General features: G+C 34.2%; 1 protein-coding gene across 2 annotated transcripts in view; it reads left to right on the forward strand.

The window, feature by feature from the left end:
- Nox4 (NADPH oxidase 4) overlaps nt 1-15,889 on the forward strand; it is a gene marked incomplete in the record, with an annotated part of 157,696 nt that overhangs the window by 60,508 nt on the left and 81,299 nt on the right. For both annotated transcript variants that reach the window (XM_005379729.2, XM_005379726.2), the window contains 2 exon segments: nt 2,412-2,484; nt 6,815-6,895. In XM_005379729.2, the coding sequence (XP_005379786.1) occupies nt 2,412-2,484; nt 6,815-6,895 (154 nt within the window).

Consider the following 15,889-nt stretch of genomic DNA (forward strand, 5'->3'; position numbering starts at 1 on the left):
GTTCTTGTATATAGTAGATATGTCAGATTGTAACCAAAATCAACATAACAAATATTTCTGCTACCCTCCAAAGTTTTTTGTACCCCTTAATAATACATACTGTCCTCTGTCTGTCTGAGCAACTCATCTGATTTCTATTACTCAAGAATGGTATGAATCTTAGAGAATTTATAAAGAAGTAATTACAGAACTTGTACTATGGGGCTGAGGCAGCAGGGCTTCTTTTGCTCAGTCTAATAATTTTCTATGTGCTTACATTGTTGATTAATATGTCAGTAATTCATAGTTTTTTACTACTGATTTATTTTCCAGGTGCAGTTAATATCACAATAGTTTGTTCATTCAATTGTTGATGGATATCTGAGTTATTTATGTGCTGATTATTAAAAATAAAGAAGCTATGACTGATCTTGAACAATCTTTGTGTGGTTATAAGTGTGTGTGTGTTTTCTGTTTTTTTGTGAGTAAACATTGGGGAGCACCATAACTACAGTGTTTTACAAGCATGCTATTTTTAAAAATAGTGTGTTTTCTGTACCAGCAAGTCTTTATTGTGAACTATGCTAGATTTCTTCCTCTTCACTTACCCCTCGGAAGTAAGCACTCCACAGGAGAAAATGGGAGAGACAGTGGAAAAGAGTCCCTCAGGAAGGAAGTATAGAGAAGCCAAGATTTGGATTTTGTATATCATGGAAACGTGCATTGTGTTGGGCCTCTGAATCATTGGGAAAATGAGTAGAAGAAAGTACTCAAGTGTTAAGACTCTTATTTTTCTTGTGGCCCTAGTCTCTACTGTACTGAGAGTTCTAATATTGATATTTTCCAATGATTTTAAGCCTGCTAGAATCCTAATTGTGCACACTTGTATTGGTCTTACACTGACCCAACTTGAATCTACTGTGAGTGGCTTGCAATTCAAGAAGATAAGTGGGAGATGTCTGTGCTTCTTCAGAAAGAATTGTTCCAACAGCTTTTATTTTTGTCCGATTCTAGGAGTCTCTTAAATGTGGCATTTATGACTTACTGTTGCATGTGTGATTTTTAGTGTGAAAAATGTAACATGCATAGGATATTTAATTTCCTAGTAATATGGTAGTAAGAAAGAATCCTACTGTGATTTTAGTGGTTTAAACTATGTTGTACCAGCTATTTATTTTGGATATGCAGTACTGGGTAGACTAATGCTAAATTTGTAACAATCTACCACGTTAGTTTTGACATGTTTGCACATTTTCTTATTTTTTAAAACAAACTTTATGCCATGGGAGAAGCATTGACTTTAGAATGCTTTCCATATTAAGAAGGAATACATTTGCTGTGTTTTTGAAACATCAGCACAATAATTTGTTCTTGAAACATACAATTTTTATTGTTTTTAGTTTTTTAAAACAGCTTTAGATTTATTTTTTATTTATGTTTATTTTTTTCCCAAATCAGATTTTATTGCTACATTTTAGGTATACATAATAATCACACTCATCATAGAGCATCTGTACCCATACATGATATAACTTGGCTCTTTCTTCCCATTCTCCTCCCCTCCCTTCAAGCTCTCCTCCCCTCCCCATTTACAAAGCTTTGCTTCCATTTTTTCTTCTTTTCTCATTTTTTTTTTACTCCCCCCCGCCTTTGTTCCCCTCCCCATTTGAACATTTTCTTCCTATTTCACAGTATTATACGTTTTGGTCCATATTTACACTTTCAATCTGTCACACCAGAGAAACAATGTGGTATTTATACAAGTATGTCTGCTTGATTTCACTTACGAGTATGGTCTCCAGGTGCATATGTTTTCCTAGAAATGTCTCAAGCTTATCCTCCTTTATGGCAGAGTAGTACTCCTTTGTATAAAAGAAATCACATCTTTATCCATTCACCAGTTGATGGCCATTTGGGCTGTGTCCAAGAGTTGACTATTACAGATTGTGCCACTATAAACATGGGGGTGCATATATTGCTGTGGTGTGATGAAAAGTTTTAGATTTAAAAAAATGTTTCCTTTAAAATATCCTGAAGCCCACACACAATTATCAAAACTGATGGGGGCTACTAGTTCTGTGAAAGGAAGGGCGAGGGAATTTGAGGACTGTGGAGAGAGGACAAAGCAGCACAGTGCTGAGTGTTAACCCAAGCCCCCTGGAGCCAGTACTGCCGTTTAATACAGTTTGTGTCCTTAGAAGTGATTACAGACTCACATTCTGCACAGATTATTTGGAAATACAAGAGACTTTCATGAAAGAAGAGAGAATCTGTCTTGTCTTAAGTACTTTGAAACTCTGCTGATTTTAAGAGGGCTTGTTTATTTGGCTTCCCACAGAACAGCATATTACTTTGTATTTTAAGGGGATTTTTTTGTAGTTATTTTTCTCAGTGTGATTTGAGCTAAAAGGTACTTATGTACATTTTCATAGTGCCCGGCCTGACAGGAGTCTGCTTGGTAGTGGTGCTATTCCTAATGACTACAGCCTCCACATACGCAATAAGGTAAGTGTAAGAGTTGGTTTTTGGTTGCTTTTACCAGCCCATAATATTCAGATGTTTCATATTATCTTCTCTTTTCATCTATGGGAAAAGGTACTGATTAACCACTGTAGTTAACCAAAACAATACCCTGGTTAGTGGGCTATTCTGGGTAATAAGGTGGAAGGAGAAACATTTCTGTGTATTATTTCTTGACAACTGATTTCTATTAGTCAGGTTTCCTGGGTTTGGACACAGTTGTGTGTGGAGACTGTATCTGATGGGCAAGGAGATTTAAGTTCTTCATGACCATCACTTTGAGGCTCAGTGTGCATCTGTGGGACATAAGATTTCATTCAACAGCACACCTATGGGGCTTGGGGATGCCTAAGAAGACATAACTTAAAATTATTTTATAGCTCATTTCCTGAATCAATTTTGCTTTGCTGTTTTATAGTAGTGTTTAAAACATAGCTTTAACATGGTTGGTTAACATCTGCTAAAATAATTGGAAACACTTTCTGGGTGTGGTGGCACATGCCTGTAATCCCGGCACTCAGGAGGCTGAGGCAGGCATACTGCCACTAGCTGGAGGCCAGCCTGGCTACACACTGAGTTCAAGGCATCCTGAGCTGCATAGTGAGAGCCTATCTCAAAAAAAAAAAAAAAAAAGGAAATACACAATTAAAGTTATTTAATATGCTTTTTCTGGTAGATAAGTTGTACGCTTCATAATATTTATAGTGGCTTATGTTTCTGACCAAATTTTTTGTTTCAAGAAAACAAAAAAAATACAACTTCTTTTCTAATTTTCAAAAATCTTCAATCATTCTCATTTCTGTGATGGGAACTTTAATTAAAACAAACACAAATATATGCATGTTTTGAAAATAATTGCTCGATTATATCCTCAAATGAGCCTACACATGGGAACTCAGAGATTAACACTGTAGATTTCCTAGTGTGTGTCTATTTCTATTTTAATTGGTTTTGCTTATTTGTTGCCTCCTCTTACCTCCTTTGTACTCTCTTGCACTCAAATTTTTCTCTTTTCCTATTTGTATGTATTTTACCTAATGAAGATTGTAGTATACTATTTCTGATCTGCTTTTTATTTAACCTTATGAATATTTTCCCACATTAATATTTTTTTATTATTCTTTTTACTGACAGAACAATCTGTCACCATATAAATATATATTATTTTTTAGTCTCATGCTATTGGATGTTTTGGGTTGATTCCAATTTTTCAATATTTTATTTCAAAACAAACACCCTTATCCATATGGTGTTGCACACTTTTTCAATTATGTCCTAAGGAAACATTCCTAGATGTAGAAAAACTAGGTCAAATGGTAAGCACACTTTTAAAATTTTCATAAAAAAGATTGCCTCACAGAGGAGCAAAACGCTGATGGTATTAGTGCATGAGGGTGCAATTGTCTAGGGAGAGTTTTTCTCTTATGTAGGAAAGCAATCATTTAAAAACATTTTCAGTTTTGGGCATTCTTGAAGGAAAATTAAGTCATTTGAGTACTCATGCACAGGAATGAACATATGTAAATGTTTTACATCTAAAAAAAGTACTCTTTTTGTTTGAGACAGGGTCTTGCTATGTAGCTCAGACTGGCCTTAAACTCGCTATGTAGCCTAGGTTGGCCTCATACTCGCAGCAATCCTCCTGCCTCAGCCTTCCAAGTGCTGAGATTAGAGGTGTGCACCACTGTACCTTGATAGAAAAAGTATTCTTGAGAGAATTTTGTTAAGTGGAATATAAAAGTCAGCTTCTGTTCTCAACTGAGCTATGATATTTGTTATTATAAATAATTCCTTGATGTCATCTTAATCTTCAGTTTTTCTGATTTGTTTAAAGAGATTATAACACCTATTATTCTTTTCTTCAAGGTTTACTGTGAGAATGAAATTCTTAAAAAGACCATAGAGATACTCTTCTACCTTTTCTCTTTAATTGTGAGGAAATAAAACATTAGAGAAATTAGGTGAATAAATATGATCCCAATATTTAACTTCTGATAGTGGGAAGTAGTCTAATTCAAGAAAAGTTCAATATGTATTAATCTTAAAATAACACATATTACTCAAAGACAGTAGGATATATTTTTTCCTTTCAATAGATTTTTTAAATGGCAGTTTTGAAATTTATGTGGAAAAATAATCATAGTAAGTAACCTAGAAATGAAATGATTTTCTTTATAGAATAAAAATTATAAATGGCAAAATTAAGTAATAAGCAGTAAAACAATCGTTATACTCCTTAGAAAATCAGGAAAAAGCCAAGGTGATAGTTTTAATTCCATCATTATTTATATATAGTCAGAAATGAAGCATTTGGAATTATTAGAAAAAAGGCAAGAATATATTTTCTCTTTTTTATGAGTAGATATCAACTAATCAGAAAATCTAAGAAAATTATGGAAAATTTGCTATGAATGTCAAATAAAAGTTAGTCAAATACAAAGTTACCTTTTACAAAAGTAGTCTACAAAACAAATATTTAAAAATGCCTTCTCTGTATTTGCTATGATCAGTCTGAGAACTAAATAAAACAAAAATATACCATTCACAATTGTAACAAAACATGAACTATCTAGGAATAAACTTGGTAAAAAACTAAGCAGGAAAAAAAAAAACCTCACATAAGTTCACTAAGAGGAATATGTAGAGATTTGAATAAAGACATAATACCACAAAGGCATGATTTTCCCTCAAATTTACCTTAGGTTTGTTGCAATTTCAATAAAAATCCCAGGCAGATGATTTTGTTTGTAGTTTTTGAACTTAGTAATTCTAAATGTAGTACAAGAGACATGCAAGTTTCTGTCTCAAAGGAGGGTGAAAGACAACGTGTGCCTACTAAACATTCAAACGATTAAGCTTCAGTAACTTAAAGTAAGACTTGCACAAACCTTTGAAGAGACAGAGCTGATAGAAGTGCCTGTGTGGTAGGTACCCTGTCATGTATAAAACACAGGTGACCATTACAAGCTTGTGAAGAAAGTAAGGTGTAAGCAAATGGAATTCTAGATAATTTACAGATAAAGAAAGTGATACAATTTAAATATTAAGACACTTTTAAGTAGATATTTGTCAGACCTCATGATGGATAAGGAATCATAGAGAAAATAATTGATTATCTATAAATAATGGAGTCTAAGAGTTCTGCATGTCAGTATACATAATACAAATTGAAAAATAAATGTGATATGCTGACTACTATAATCACAACAAACCAGTGTAATCTTAAAGTGCAAATAGTTTTCTCATACTGGACACTAACATAAACTGAAATGGGTCATTATTATGAATAGAGAAGTCACAGAAAAGTTGTAAACAACATTGATCTGAAATAATACTTCTGTATAAAAAGAATGCAGACTTATGAAGTGGGGTTTGATTTTGGAGAAACAGGTGCTACTATTGACTGTATTTTTGTAATTTATAAATGTAGTTTTGGAGAACATTGGGCAATGTGCATTACAATTGTCTATCCTTTGATGTAGCGATTTTACTGCTAGTAATTTTGACTAAAATGAGTCGGATATTTGTAATAATGTATATCTTGTAAGTTAATGACATTGTTTATGATAAACATAACGAGTAGAGTAAATAGAAAACAACTAGCTATTCCTTAAATAGAGGGTTCTGAGGGGTTCTAAGGAAGGTACCCCAGTCATCTAGAGAACGTTTACAAATATTTGCCCTCAATTTTCAAGAGTTTCATAAATATTTACTCTAGACAAATGAAATAAAATGCCTTTTAGGCTTTGTCCTTCTCTCTGACATTCAATAGACTGTGCTTATCGTTCCCTTTCTTCTCAAACTCTTTGTCCTTCCCTAGAGGAAACAAGTTAAGGTGTCTTTAAGAAGTCAACTGTCCAAGAGAACAATAGATACAAAGAACATTTGTTTCAGTTTCTTTCTTTCCATTGCGGTTTCTTTTGAACTACTCTCAAAATATATATTGGGATAGGAACCTTACTTTTCTTAAAAGTCATTTGAATATTGGAAAAACTGATAAAAAAGAACAGCAAATACACAAATTTGTAGACTTTTCATTCCTTAGCCTTCCACTTTAAAATGTGCACTTTATTTTAATTCTTTCTATGTGACTTTATTTGAAATACAAAGAACCTTCAAAATAATAGATGTGCTACTTCTGTCTTCTTCATTTCTCTTTGTATGATATGTTAATACTTTGTTATTAATAGATAAATCTCGGATAAACTTGTATTTTAGTGTTCTTAAATTGTGATGTAGGTCTGAAATAATGTATACTCTTTTAGTGAGATGGGATGCAGAGGAGAATTGAAACTAATTTACTTATTTTTTCCAGAGTTTCCAATTATGATATCTTCTGGTATACTCATAACCTCTTCTTTGTCTTCTACATGCTGCTGATGTTGCATGTTTCCGGGTAAGTTTAAAAACATATTTTTTTAAAACCAAACATATGTGCCGAAATCTCTTAAGTGTTTTACAAAGAATATGCCCAAATCCTACATTTTTTGAAAAGCATGTGTACCAAGCTGTGAGCTCAAAGTTATGGTCCTTAAATTAATTCATGGAGATGGAGATAAAAACGATAGGTTTTTGTACATATGATGTTTGCATTGCCCCCAGCAGAGGATTTGGAGGTTTTGGCTTGATGTTGACACTCATGTAACTCAGTAGGCTGTTCACTCCTATCAAGATCACTTGGTTTAGCAGAAAGATACGGAGGAGGAAACGGAATATTAATGGAATAATGTCAGGTGCTTCTTCAGTGGGACTCTGTCCTTATTAGAAATCATTTCCCTGTTCTTCTCACTCAGCAACTCAGCTTTAAGATGAGGGGACCATGTGGGAAATCATGGCCTCCCTTACTGTGGGAAAGGCTTGTGCTCCACAGGAACCAGTGTCTGGCAGCAAACGCCCCAGGTCCCTCAAGGGAAACCCTCAGTTACAAGAACACACTGTGCACAAGGAGCTGAGGCTGTGGGTCCCCAAGTGATTTTATAGTTCAACTGTTGCTCCATTCTAGGTGAACTTCACCTAAAACTGTGGTGACAAACCCATGGCACCTGTGCTACAGTGGGTTATTTGCATCATTGAAAGCTCGGAAAGGTGTGCCATCACTGACCTGTAATAAACAGTATACCTAGGAGGACCACTGGTGTTTCCCATTTATCTTACCCTAAATAGCCCCAGAGAAGGGGGGCTTGGGAAGAGTTCAAATCCGTTACTAGATCTTTCTTCAGAATGTTTTATAATGTAATTTGTCAGTGCAGTAGGTTTACATAAATTATATATTTATTTCACGGTGCACTTTCATAATGTTGAGATTTTTCCCCCCTTATTTTGGAGACCACTGGTCAGGGCAGCAATGTTAAGTGGGTTTAAATGCTTAGTTTTGTTTGATACCATGTTCTAGAACTTAGAATTGCAGAGTGTTAAAAACTTGGCCAACTATCATAATCTCAACTTTGAGCTAAGCATTCCTGCTTCACAGGGAAGAAGGCTATGATAAAAGATCTGAGTTCCATTTTTCCCCCTTTGTAGAGAAAACATTCTCTGCAGTCTTAGGACACAAGAAAGACTGGGTAGAGAAAGTCTGCATTCCATTCTCTTCTTTACATGGCTTGTTTGCCTTTCCAGGACTATGACCACAAAGTGGACCTAAAATAAACAGATACTCTACAGGGTAGCAGTAATTTAAAATATAATTACACATTGCTTACTACTTATCAGGTATACCTCAAACTGCTTCAGATACTTTATGTCATTAAATGGTCAAAATTTTTTAAGCATAAACAGCATTGTAAAAGTCCCTTTACAAATGGAAAAACTAACCCTGACAAGCATTAAGTAACTTGATTGTACTCACTTAAAAGATGGATGCTGGGTTCAAACCCAAGTATTTTCACTGGAAAACTCCTATGTTTATTGTTAGACTGTATTTTTTAGGTGAATTTGTACCTTCAAAAATTAGGCTTTAACATGTTTTAAAGGATATCATTTAAATTTAACTGGGATTGGGGTTCCTCTCTCACCTCCCTCTTTTCCTCCCTCCCTTCCTTTTCTTATCAGGTAAGAGAAAAATGGACTCACTTATTCATATAATTAATTATGCATTCTTTTTCCTTTATGTTTTACTAAGTTAAAACTCTGCAAAAGCTATTTCTTTGCAATCCAAAATAGAGTCAACTTTTTAAAGGTTCAGGAGTTCAAAGAGACATCATAAGTTTAATCAGGAGTTAGTTCTTTTCTCATTATTTGGTAGGTAAAAGGATGGCAGATTTAAATTTAGGTTTTACTTTTGAAGAAAAAGTGTCATAGACAGAAAGTAACTTAATTTATAAGAGAAATAGCAAAATAGCATCTACAGTGCATTATATAATCATCCTATTATTAAACTGACTTCATAGTTATTTATTTGTTATTAGAATGAAGAAAATAATTATTCTAATACTGAAATAAATGTAATTGAATATATGAATAATACAATAAGCACTCTATAGTGTACATTTTATTCCGTGAAATTGAATTTTGAATAAAGCTACAGATAATATGGAAAAATTGCAACTGATAAGATTTCCAGTTTTCTCTAAGTGAGACGTGCTTGTTGTTTTCTTGTTGTTGTTAATAAGGAATACTATATGGGTCTGTCTTTTGAAGTAATTTTTGTACCACTGTTAAGAACTTAAGCAGATCTTTACTTCTGAAATACCTAATTTAATACTCTAACTTTCTATAGGTGAAGTGGAGTTGTTCACAAAAAGTTTCTTGCATTTCCATTGAGATTTTTGTTACACACTATACTTTAGGTTCAACTGGAAAATCCCTATTTGCTGGGCGTTCACTTTGCCCACCCATGTGCCAAGGACTGCAAGGTAAAGAGGAGCAGCGTGTTATATGGTCCCTAGTCTCCCAATGCTGCTAACTTGCTTGGAATTGAAATATCAATCTAAAAAACTAGAAATAATTATGAAATATATGCTTTTAAAACAGAAATATGATCATTTACAAGAATATAAAAACTCACAGAACTGAAGGATTAATGTTGGTTAGAAATTGGAGAAAATATTAAGCATCAAAGATGAGGCAATTAAATATTGTTGGCTGTTTTTTCTCCTTAAACTTTTTTAATAAAATGAGCATTTGCTTCATCTGATTTTGTAAGATTATTTTTAATGTAGAATCTTAAATGATATCTTGAATAAGCCTTTTTACTGTCAAATTTTTTTCTTAAGATTTTTTAAAATGGAAAATAATAACTATTTACATTTATGAATATCATGTGCTGTTTTGATCTATGTACACATTGTGAATGATCAAAGCAGTCTCATTAGTACAGTCATTGCCACAAATACATTGCCTCTTTCGATCTTCCCCAGGACATGTCTATAAAGTAAAAGTCTAATTCTGAAGGTGTCCATTCTGACCTCACAAAACTCTAATTCTCACAGAGTTCTTCTTTTTCTTTTTTTTTTTTTGTCACCTAGAATTCATTTTGCTATAACTTCTATCCAGTGATTTGAAAGTCTATGAAGCTGGAGGCCATAGAATTGAGTGTCTCCCCTTTTCTAAATTCTCTTCATCTGCTCCTTACCTAATAACATTTTAAATTGCATCATTATTTTAAACTCCTTTAGTCAGACTAACAGGCAGCATTAATCAAATGATTATCCTTTACCTTACTAATGTTTAATCCTGTTAAATCTACCCAGCAACCCTAAAATAACATTATTATTATCAACGTCATTGCCATTGTCCAGCAGAGAAAACAGGGGCAATGAAAGGAGAAATAACTTCTGTAGGTTTTGGCCAGGAAGTAGAAGTCCTTGTGTTTGAACCCAAGCGTTAAGATTCCAGAATCCAAATTCACAACCAGAACATTCTGTTCTCTCTGGTTTGGCATAGTTTCTCTGTATCCCTTTTCAAACTGGAAACTAAACTAAGTGAAAGCAATGCGGCTGGAGTGTGTAATGTGGTATTGGCAGCATGGAAGTCTTACTTTTAGACTACCAGTATTGGAATCAGTGTTATTTAAGACCCAATTATTTTCTCCTACGATTATCTGTACCCTTAGCTTAATCTGGTTTTCATTCTTATTACCTATATGTTGCATTATTTTTATTATTTGTAAGCAAATACATTGCTTGCCACTCTAAAAACCTACATTTCATATTCTGTATGTTTCTTTTCAGTGTTCAAAAATATTTTTAAAATAGATTAATTTACTTTCCCAAGTTAGCAGCATGATATGGTGATTAAGAACTTCATCGCTTACTAATCAGTGATTCCTGGCAGATAATTTCACTTTACTTTTTCTTACCCATTAAATTGGATTAATAAAATAATCTGTATTGTAAGGTTCTCAACAGGTATAGATGGGGAATGTAGCAAAGTAGGAAAATATAAATATATTTAATAAATATTAGCAATAATTTTTTATAATAACACCACCAATCATTGATGTATATGTAAGAAACTTCACATTTAAATGAAGGACAAAATTTTAAAAAATAAAGTTATAGTGCTTTGAAGAGCCTAGGGTATCTTATCAGCAAGTAATTTGATGGTTATATAGTTAAAACTACTTAACACATCAGGATGGTCATTAAAAGAACAGACATTTTTATGATATTGTGAGAGCTCTAAAATTCACTTGGTTTAAGCAATGGTTATATCTTTCAAGATGCAAAACAAGTTCCTCTGTTGGTTTTTTCTAGCTTTATATACCTTTCTACGTGGTTATTATTCATGTGCTTTATTAAAGACATTTCAGCTCCAAAGACACTTGGGGAGAGGGAGGGTGACCAAGTCTGTTGCTTGTTTGCAGGGATGGATGGAAAGAGGAGTTCCTTTCTCCACTTTAATTTCAAAAACTTCTCAAGAGGAAATGCACACTGGTGTTCTCACTTACTGCTAAAGGGATATTGGAGAGAAAAGAAACAATGAATCTCAGCTTAAGAACTTAACCTGACAGCCCGTAAATGAGGTTTGGCATCTTGGCCTCGGCAGGGTCACCAGAGTCAATGCCCCTACTGATTTTATGACTGTATTTTTTGCTTATATTTAAATGAGAGTGAAATTGTGGTATGAGTCTAGAAAAGATATAGAAGAGAAGATCCTCTTCAAAATGCATGAATGACAAAGAGAGCAAATATATAGTGTAAATAATTTTTTTGCTGACTGCTGGAATCATTGGACCATTTTTTAAATATACAATTGGTATATGAATTTTTTAAGCAGAGTTCTCTGCCATTCGAGAGTACTTGTTTGGCAAGATTGAATCATAGGACGTGATTTACTTGAATCATGCTTTCTAGGGAATTTAAAGAATGGTTTTCTCTCTGTGTGTGTGTGTGTGTGTGTGTGTGTGTGTGTGTGTGTGTGTTGTTAAAAACCTTATTCTTTATGCCAGGGAACACAGTGGGTAGTCTTTGTCAGTGATGACATCAATGAGCTCCAGGCAGTGTCAGCTTCACAATGTACACTTAAGAAGTTAAGCAGGGTTAGACAAATGTTGTGAGAGTGAGTTTATTGGGCTGATTTGAAATATCCTTTCTCTATATAAACCAGGGGAAAGAAGTTAAGACTTTACTATTAGGGCATGCAGACATTTATAGAATAAACTTGAGGCTTAAAATGTACTGTTTCCCACGTATACTATCTTGTTGAAGTCACATTCACTGAGGCCTCTTTTCATTTGCACTGATAGAGCAGAAGTAAAAACCTGGGAATCCTATTGGTGGGAGGCACAAGCTCTTCTTAGAAGGTGAAGTGGAAACTTGAATTGTTCCAGAGAAAGACCCAAAAGGCTTTATAGTACTCAATCCTGTTCTGTCCCTCAGGGTAAAAACTTTTACTTCCCTATACTTTTTTTTCACTTTCCCTGCATTGCCTCTAAACTGGCACTGACTGAATAACTTATTGTCAAAACTGGGAACTTTTGGTAATGGTAAGGGATGCTATTAACAGTTAAGCAGTGAATGTGGTAAACCAGGACATACGGCTATGCTACTTACCACAAGCTACTGGGGAAGTCCTATCAGTGCTGATGCAGGGCTTCTGATGTACACCTTAAGCCAGAATCACAAAAGGAGTTTGTAGTTCAAATAGGTCATCTGCACAGTTACTTAAGAGCCAGAGCTCTAAACAGTGTGCACAGTATGTATTTGCTTTGCTTTGTCTCACTTTAGAAATTGTAATTATATGTCCATTATCATGATAGTTAAAAGGTTAAAAATTTCAGCTAAATCTTTTGTAAACTACTGCATTTTTCACTCTTAAGGTTGTTTTATTTTGATGCTCTTTTGATGTCTAATTTATAATTGACCTATGTACTTATTATCTACTTAATGTTTGCTATTTCTGTTATGAAAGTTTCATTTCTTCTATAAAGCAGAGGGTCTTAAAATTATTATCCAAATTTATAATCCCTAGAAATCATACAGTGGACTCAGGGGATCTATGACTTCTTGAAATAAACACATACCCTACAGGTTTATGCCTATTTGTGTACATATTTAGTTTTGAGATCCATATGTACATATGTACAAGAGAGGGTCCCTCCAGCTTATATTAGATTCCCAAAGTTGTGTGAAGTCTTAAAAAGTTAATAAATACTCAAGCTAGTACTTTAAGCTAAATTTTAACCAGACATAATATTACTTTATGCATTTCATGTCTCCTGCTTAAGTATATTCAGAGTTTAAAAAAAAAATCACTGGAGTATAAGGAAAAGAAAAACCATTGAGGAAATTTTCTTCTGTCATGAAGGCTCCTGGAATGAGGACAGGTTTAACCCGGCAACTTAATTATATTATTAGTTCAAAAGGTAATCATGCAATTATTCATAACAACCCCCAAAGCTTCCTCTTGTCGATCCTTTGTCTCCTTATTGTAGTACCAGGAGTGCACTTCAAGGCTGCAAGCATGCTGAAGTGCTTTACTGCTGAGGTACATTTCTAGCTCTCAATTCTTCACTGAAATGTATAGGGTGAATGAAAGTTTTGAGGAATGAGGTTTACATAAAGTCCAAGTCCTCCTTCCCCATGATGCCAACATGTTTTGCATGTTTAATAAATAGTATGTCTCATACAACTGTGCTACTTAATATACATTTATATTTCCTTACTTCTAATTTCCCAACCGTAGGATTTTCATGTTTATGTAATGAGATGTTTTTGTATAATAGTTACAGGCTAAGGTTTTACAGTCTACTTACATTTGCTGATATTTTATTCTGTATGCCAAATGGGAGTGGGGAGAGAGGCCATATGGTGTTTTCTCTCATCACAATGCCTTAGAGTTAGCTGAGTGTGGTGGCACATGCCTGTACAGTAATTCTACCACTTAGAAGATTGAAGCAGAAAGACTGCGATTAGAGACCCACCTGGGATACATAGTGAGACCCTGTCTCACAAAACAAAACAAAACAAAGCCTGTAGTTGTATAGTTTATATGTATATATGTGTGCAAATGTAGATAGACGTAGTACATACAAAACATTTTCATGTTCATAGAATCATTTAAGGTATAAATTGCATGTGTTAATGAATTTTATTCTTACCAATTGTGAATTTTTTCTTCTATTTTAAGGATAGAAATATCAAGCTTCAGACCAAATAATTATTTGCATGATTTTTTATCCAGTTTTTCTCCTGGAAGCTTTTCTGTATTAGCAAGTGGTTCTGGCTGGAATTATAGGTTGATAAAAATGAGGATAAAAGAGAAGGAACAAAGGTTTAATTAATTTTAAGAAATTCAGTGGTACCTAGGCTCGTGGACTTAATTCATCCCACGATTCTGGAATAGGTGGCCAAATTTGTGTTTGCCAAATGCTTCTGTCTGCAAACTAGATTGTTCACAAGTGAAAGTGTACTTGAACTGAGGTACCATTGCGTTTTCAGTATGTTGATGTTTTTCCAAATGTGGAATTCTTTTATCCCCTAATGCGATTATAATAAATCTGGAAGCAGAGGAAATGCTAAGAAATAGTGAATACTTACACATTTTTTTTCTTCACAATTTTCAAAGGCCTTTTATTTATACACCTGGGAAATATGGAGGAACAGGCATATCTCTCTGTTTCCACTGAGGAAACAGTGAAATGATGTATTTTACTTCACATACTCCATGTTCAAGTCTTAATCCTATTTTATTACTCTCTGGTGTTAGACTTGTCAGCTAAGGATTGTGGTAGAACCAGACACTTAATTTGCAGGGCCCTCTGCACAATGAAAATTCAGTCTCTTGATTGAAAAGTTATTAATCATTTAAAGAGATAACAGAGTGTGCACTCAATGGCATGGCCTTTCTGAGAGCAGCCTGGTGAAGTTGCAAGGATCACAAACCCACGGTGTCAGCCTGGTCTTACTTTAAGCAGCCATCAGTACACTAGACACAGTTCATGTTCTGATTAAGCTGAAAGATTTGAAGACTCAGGTGTCAGCAGCAAGAGCCCAGGGAAGACTGCAGAGGCAAGAAAACTGTGCTTAGGTGGGTACCCAGATGCTTAGGACTCACTTCCCTGAGGCACATTTCATCCTGAGAACAGGAAGGCACTTTCAGATGCCCCCAACACCTGACCCCCAGCAGATGACCTGAGTCTTGATAACTATCTGGTTGGGGAAGAGTTACTTTTGGACATGGCTAGGAGTAACTCACTGATGAGATGTTTATGTTCCAGATTGACTCAAGCATGAGTACACTTTATATGTAGTTATTTTACTAAATTCTGTTAGCTAACAACTGGATATATATTTTGGAGGTAGAAAATGAGTTTAACTTCAATGTTTATAAGCAGATGACATCTTAATCATGTGTTTCATAATTAACAGTAATCACATCAGTGATACACTTTTAGTCTCTCATTTATTTAGTGAATATTCATTCACCAATTGCTGTAGATTATAGGTATAGTTTTAGGGATCAGAAAAATAGCAGTGGGGCAGGACCAACTCTTGCCCTTTACAAGCATGCACTTTAATGGACTCCATTGAAGCTAGAGAGTTGTGATTGACTTTAAAATATAAAATTTGGTCTTTTTCTCATGTAACTTCTTATTTTTTTTTACTTTAATCAAAGTAAAATAAACTTTCAGGAAAAATTATATTTTTACTGTAAAGAAAAATGTTATAGAATGCTAGGGAAAAAGTAGGTTCCTAAGGGACATTAATTTTTTTCTCCTCTTTGAGGAAGATAAAAATCATTGTAAGCATAAAGCCTGCACAGGTAACATTGCATTTGTTAGAGATTTTTAACATGAAATTAGAGTAGAGATGAGTTTTTGATTGTCATTTTGACAGGTATGATATATGTAATACTTAGCTTTTGCCATAAAATTGTTTTCTGATTTGTATATTGTAACTTAGCAAACTTCATTCAATACACTATATTACTTCTATGATTTCTCACATTA

This window comes from Chinchilla lanigera, unplaced genomic scaffold (assembly GCF_000276665.1).
Source record: "Chinchilla lanigera isolate Chin_1 unplaced genomic scaffold, ChiLan1.0 scaffold00013, whole genome shotgun sequence".
Classification (NCBI taxonomy): Eukaryota; Metazoa; Chordata; class Mammalia; order Rodentia; family Chinchillidae; genus Chinchilla; species Chinchilla lanigera.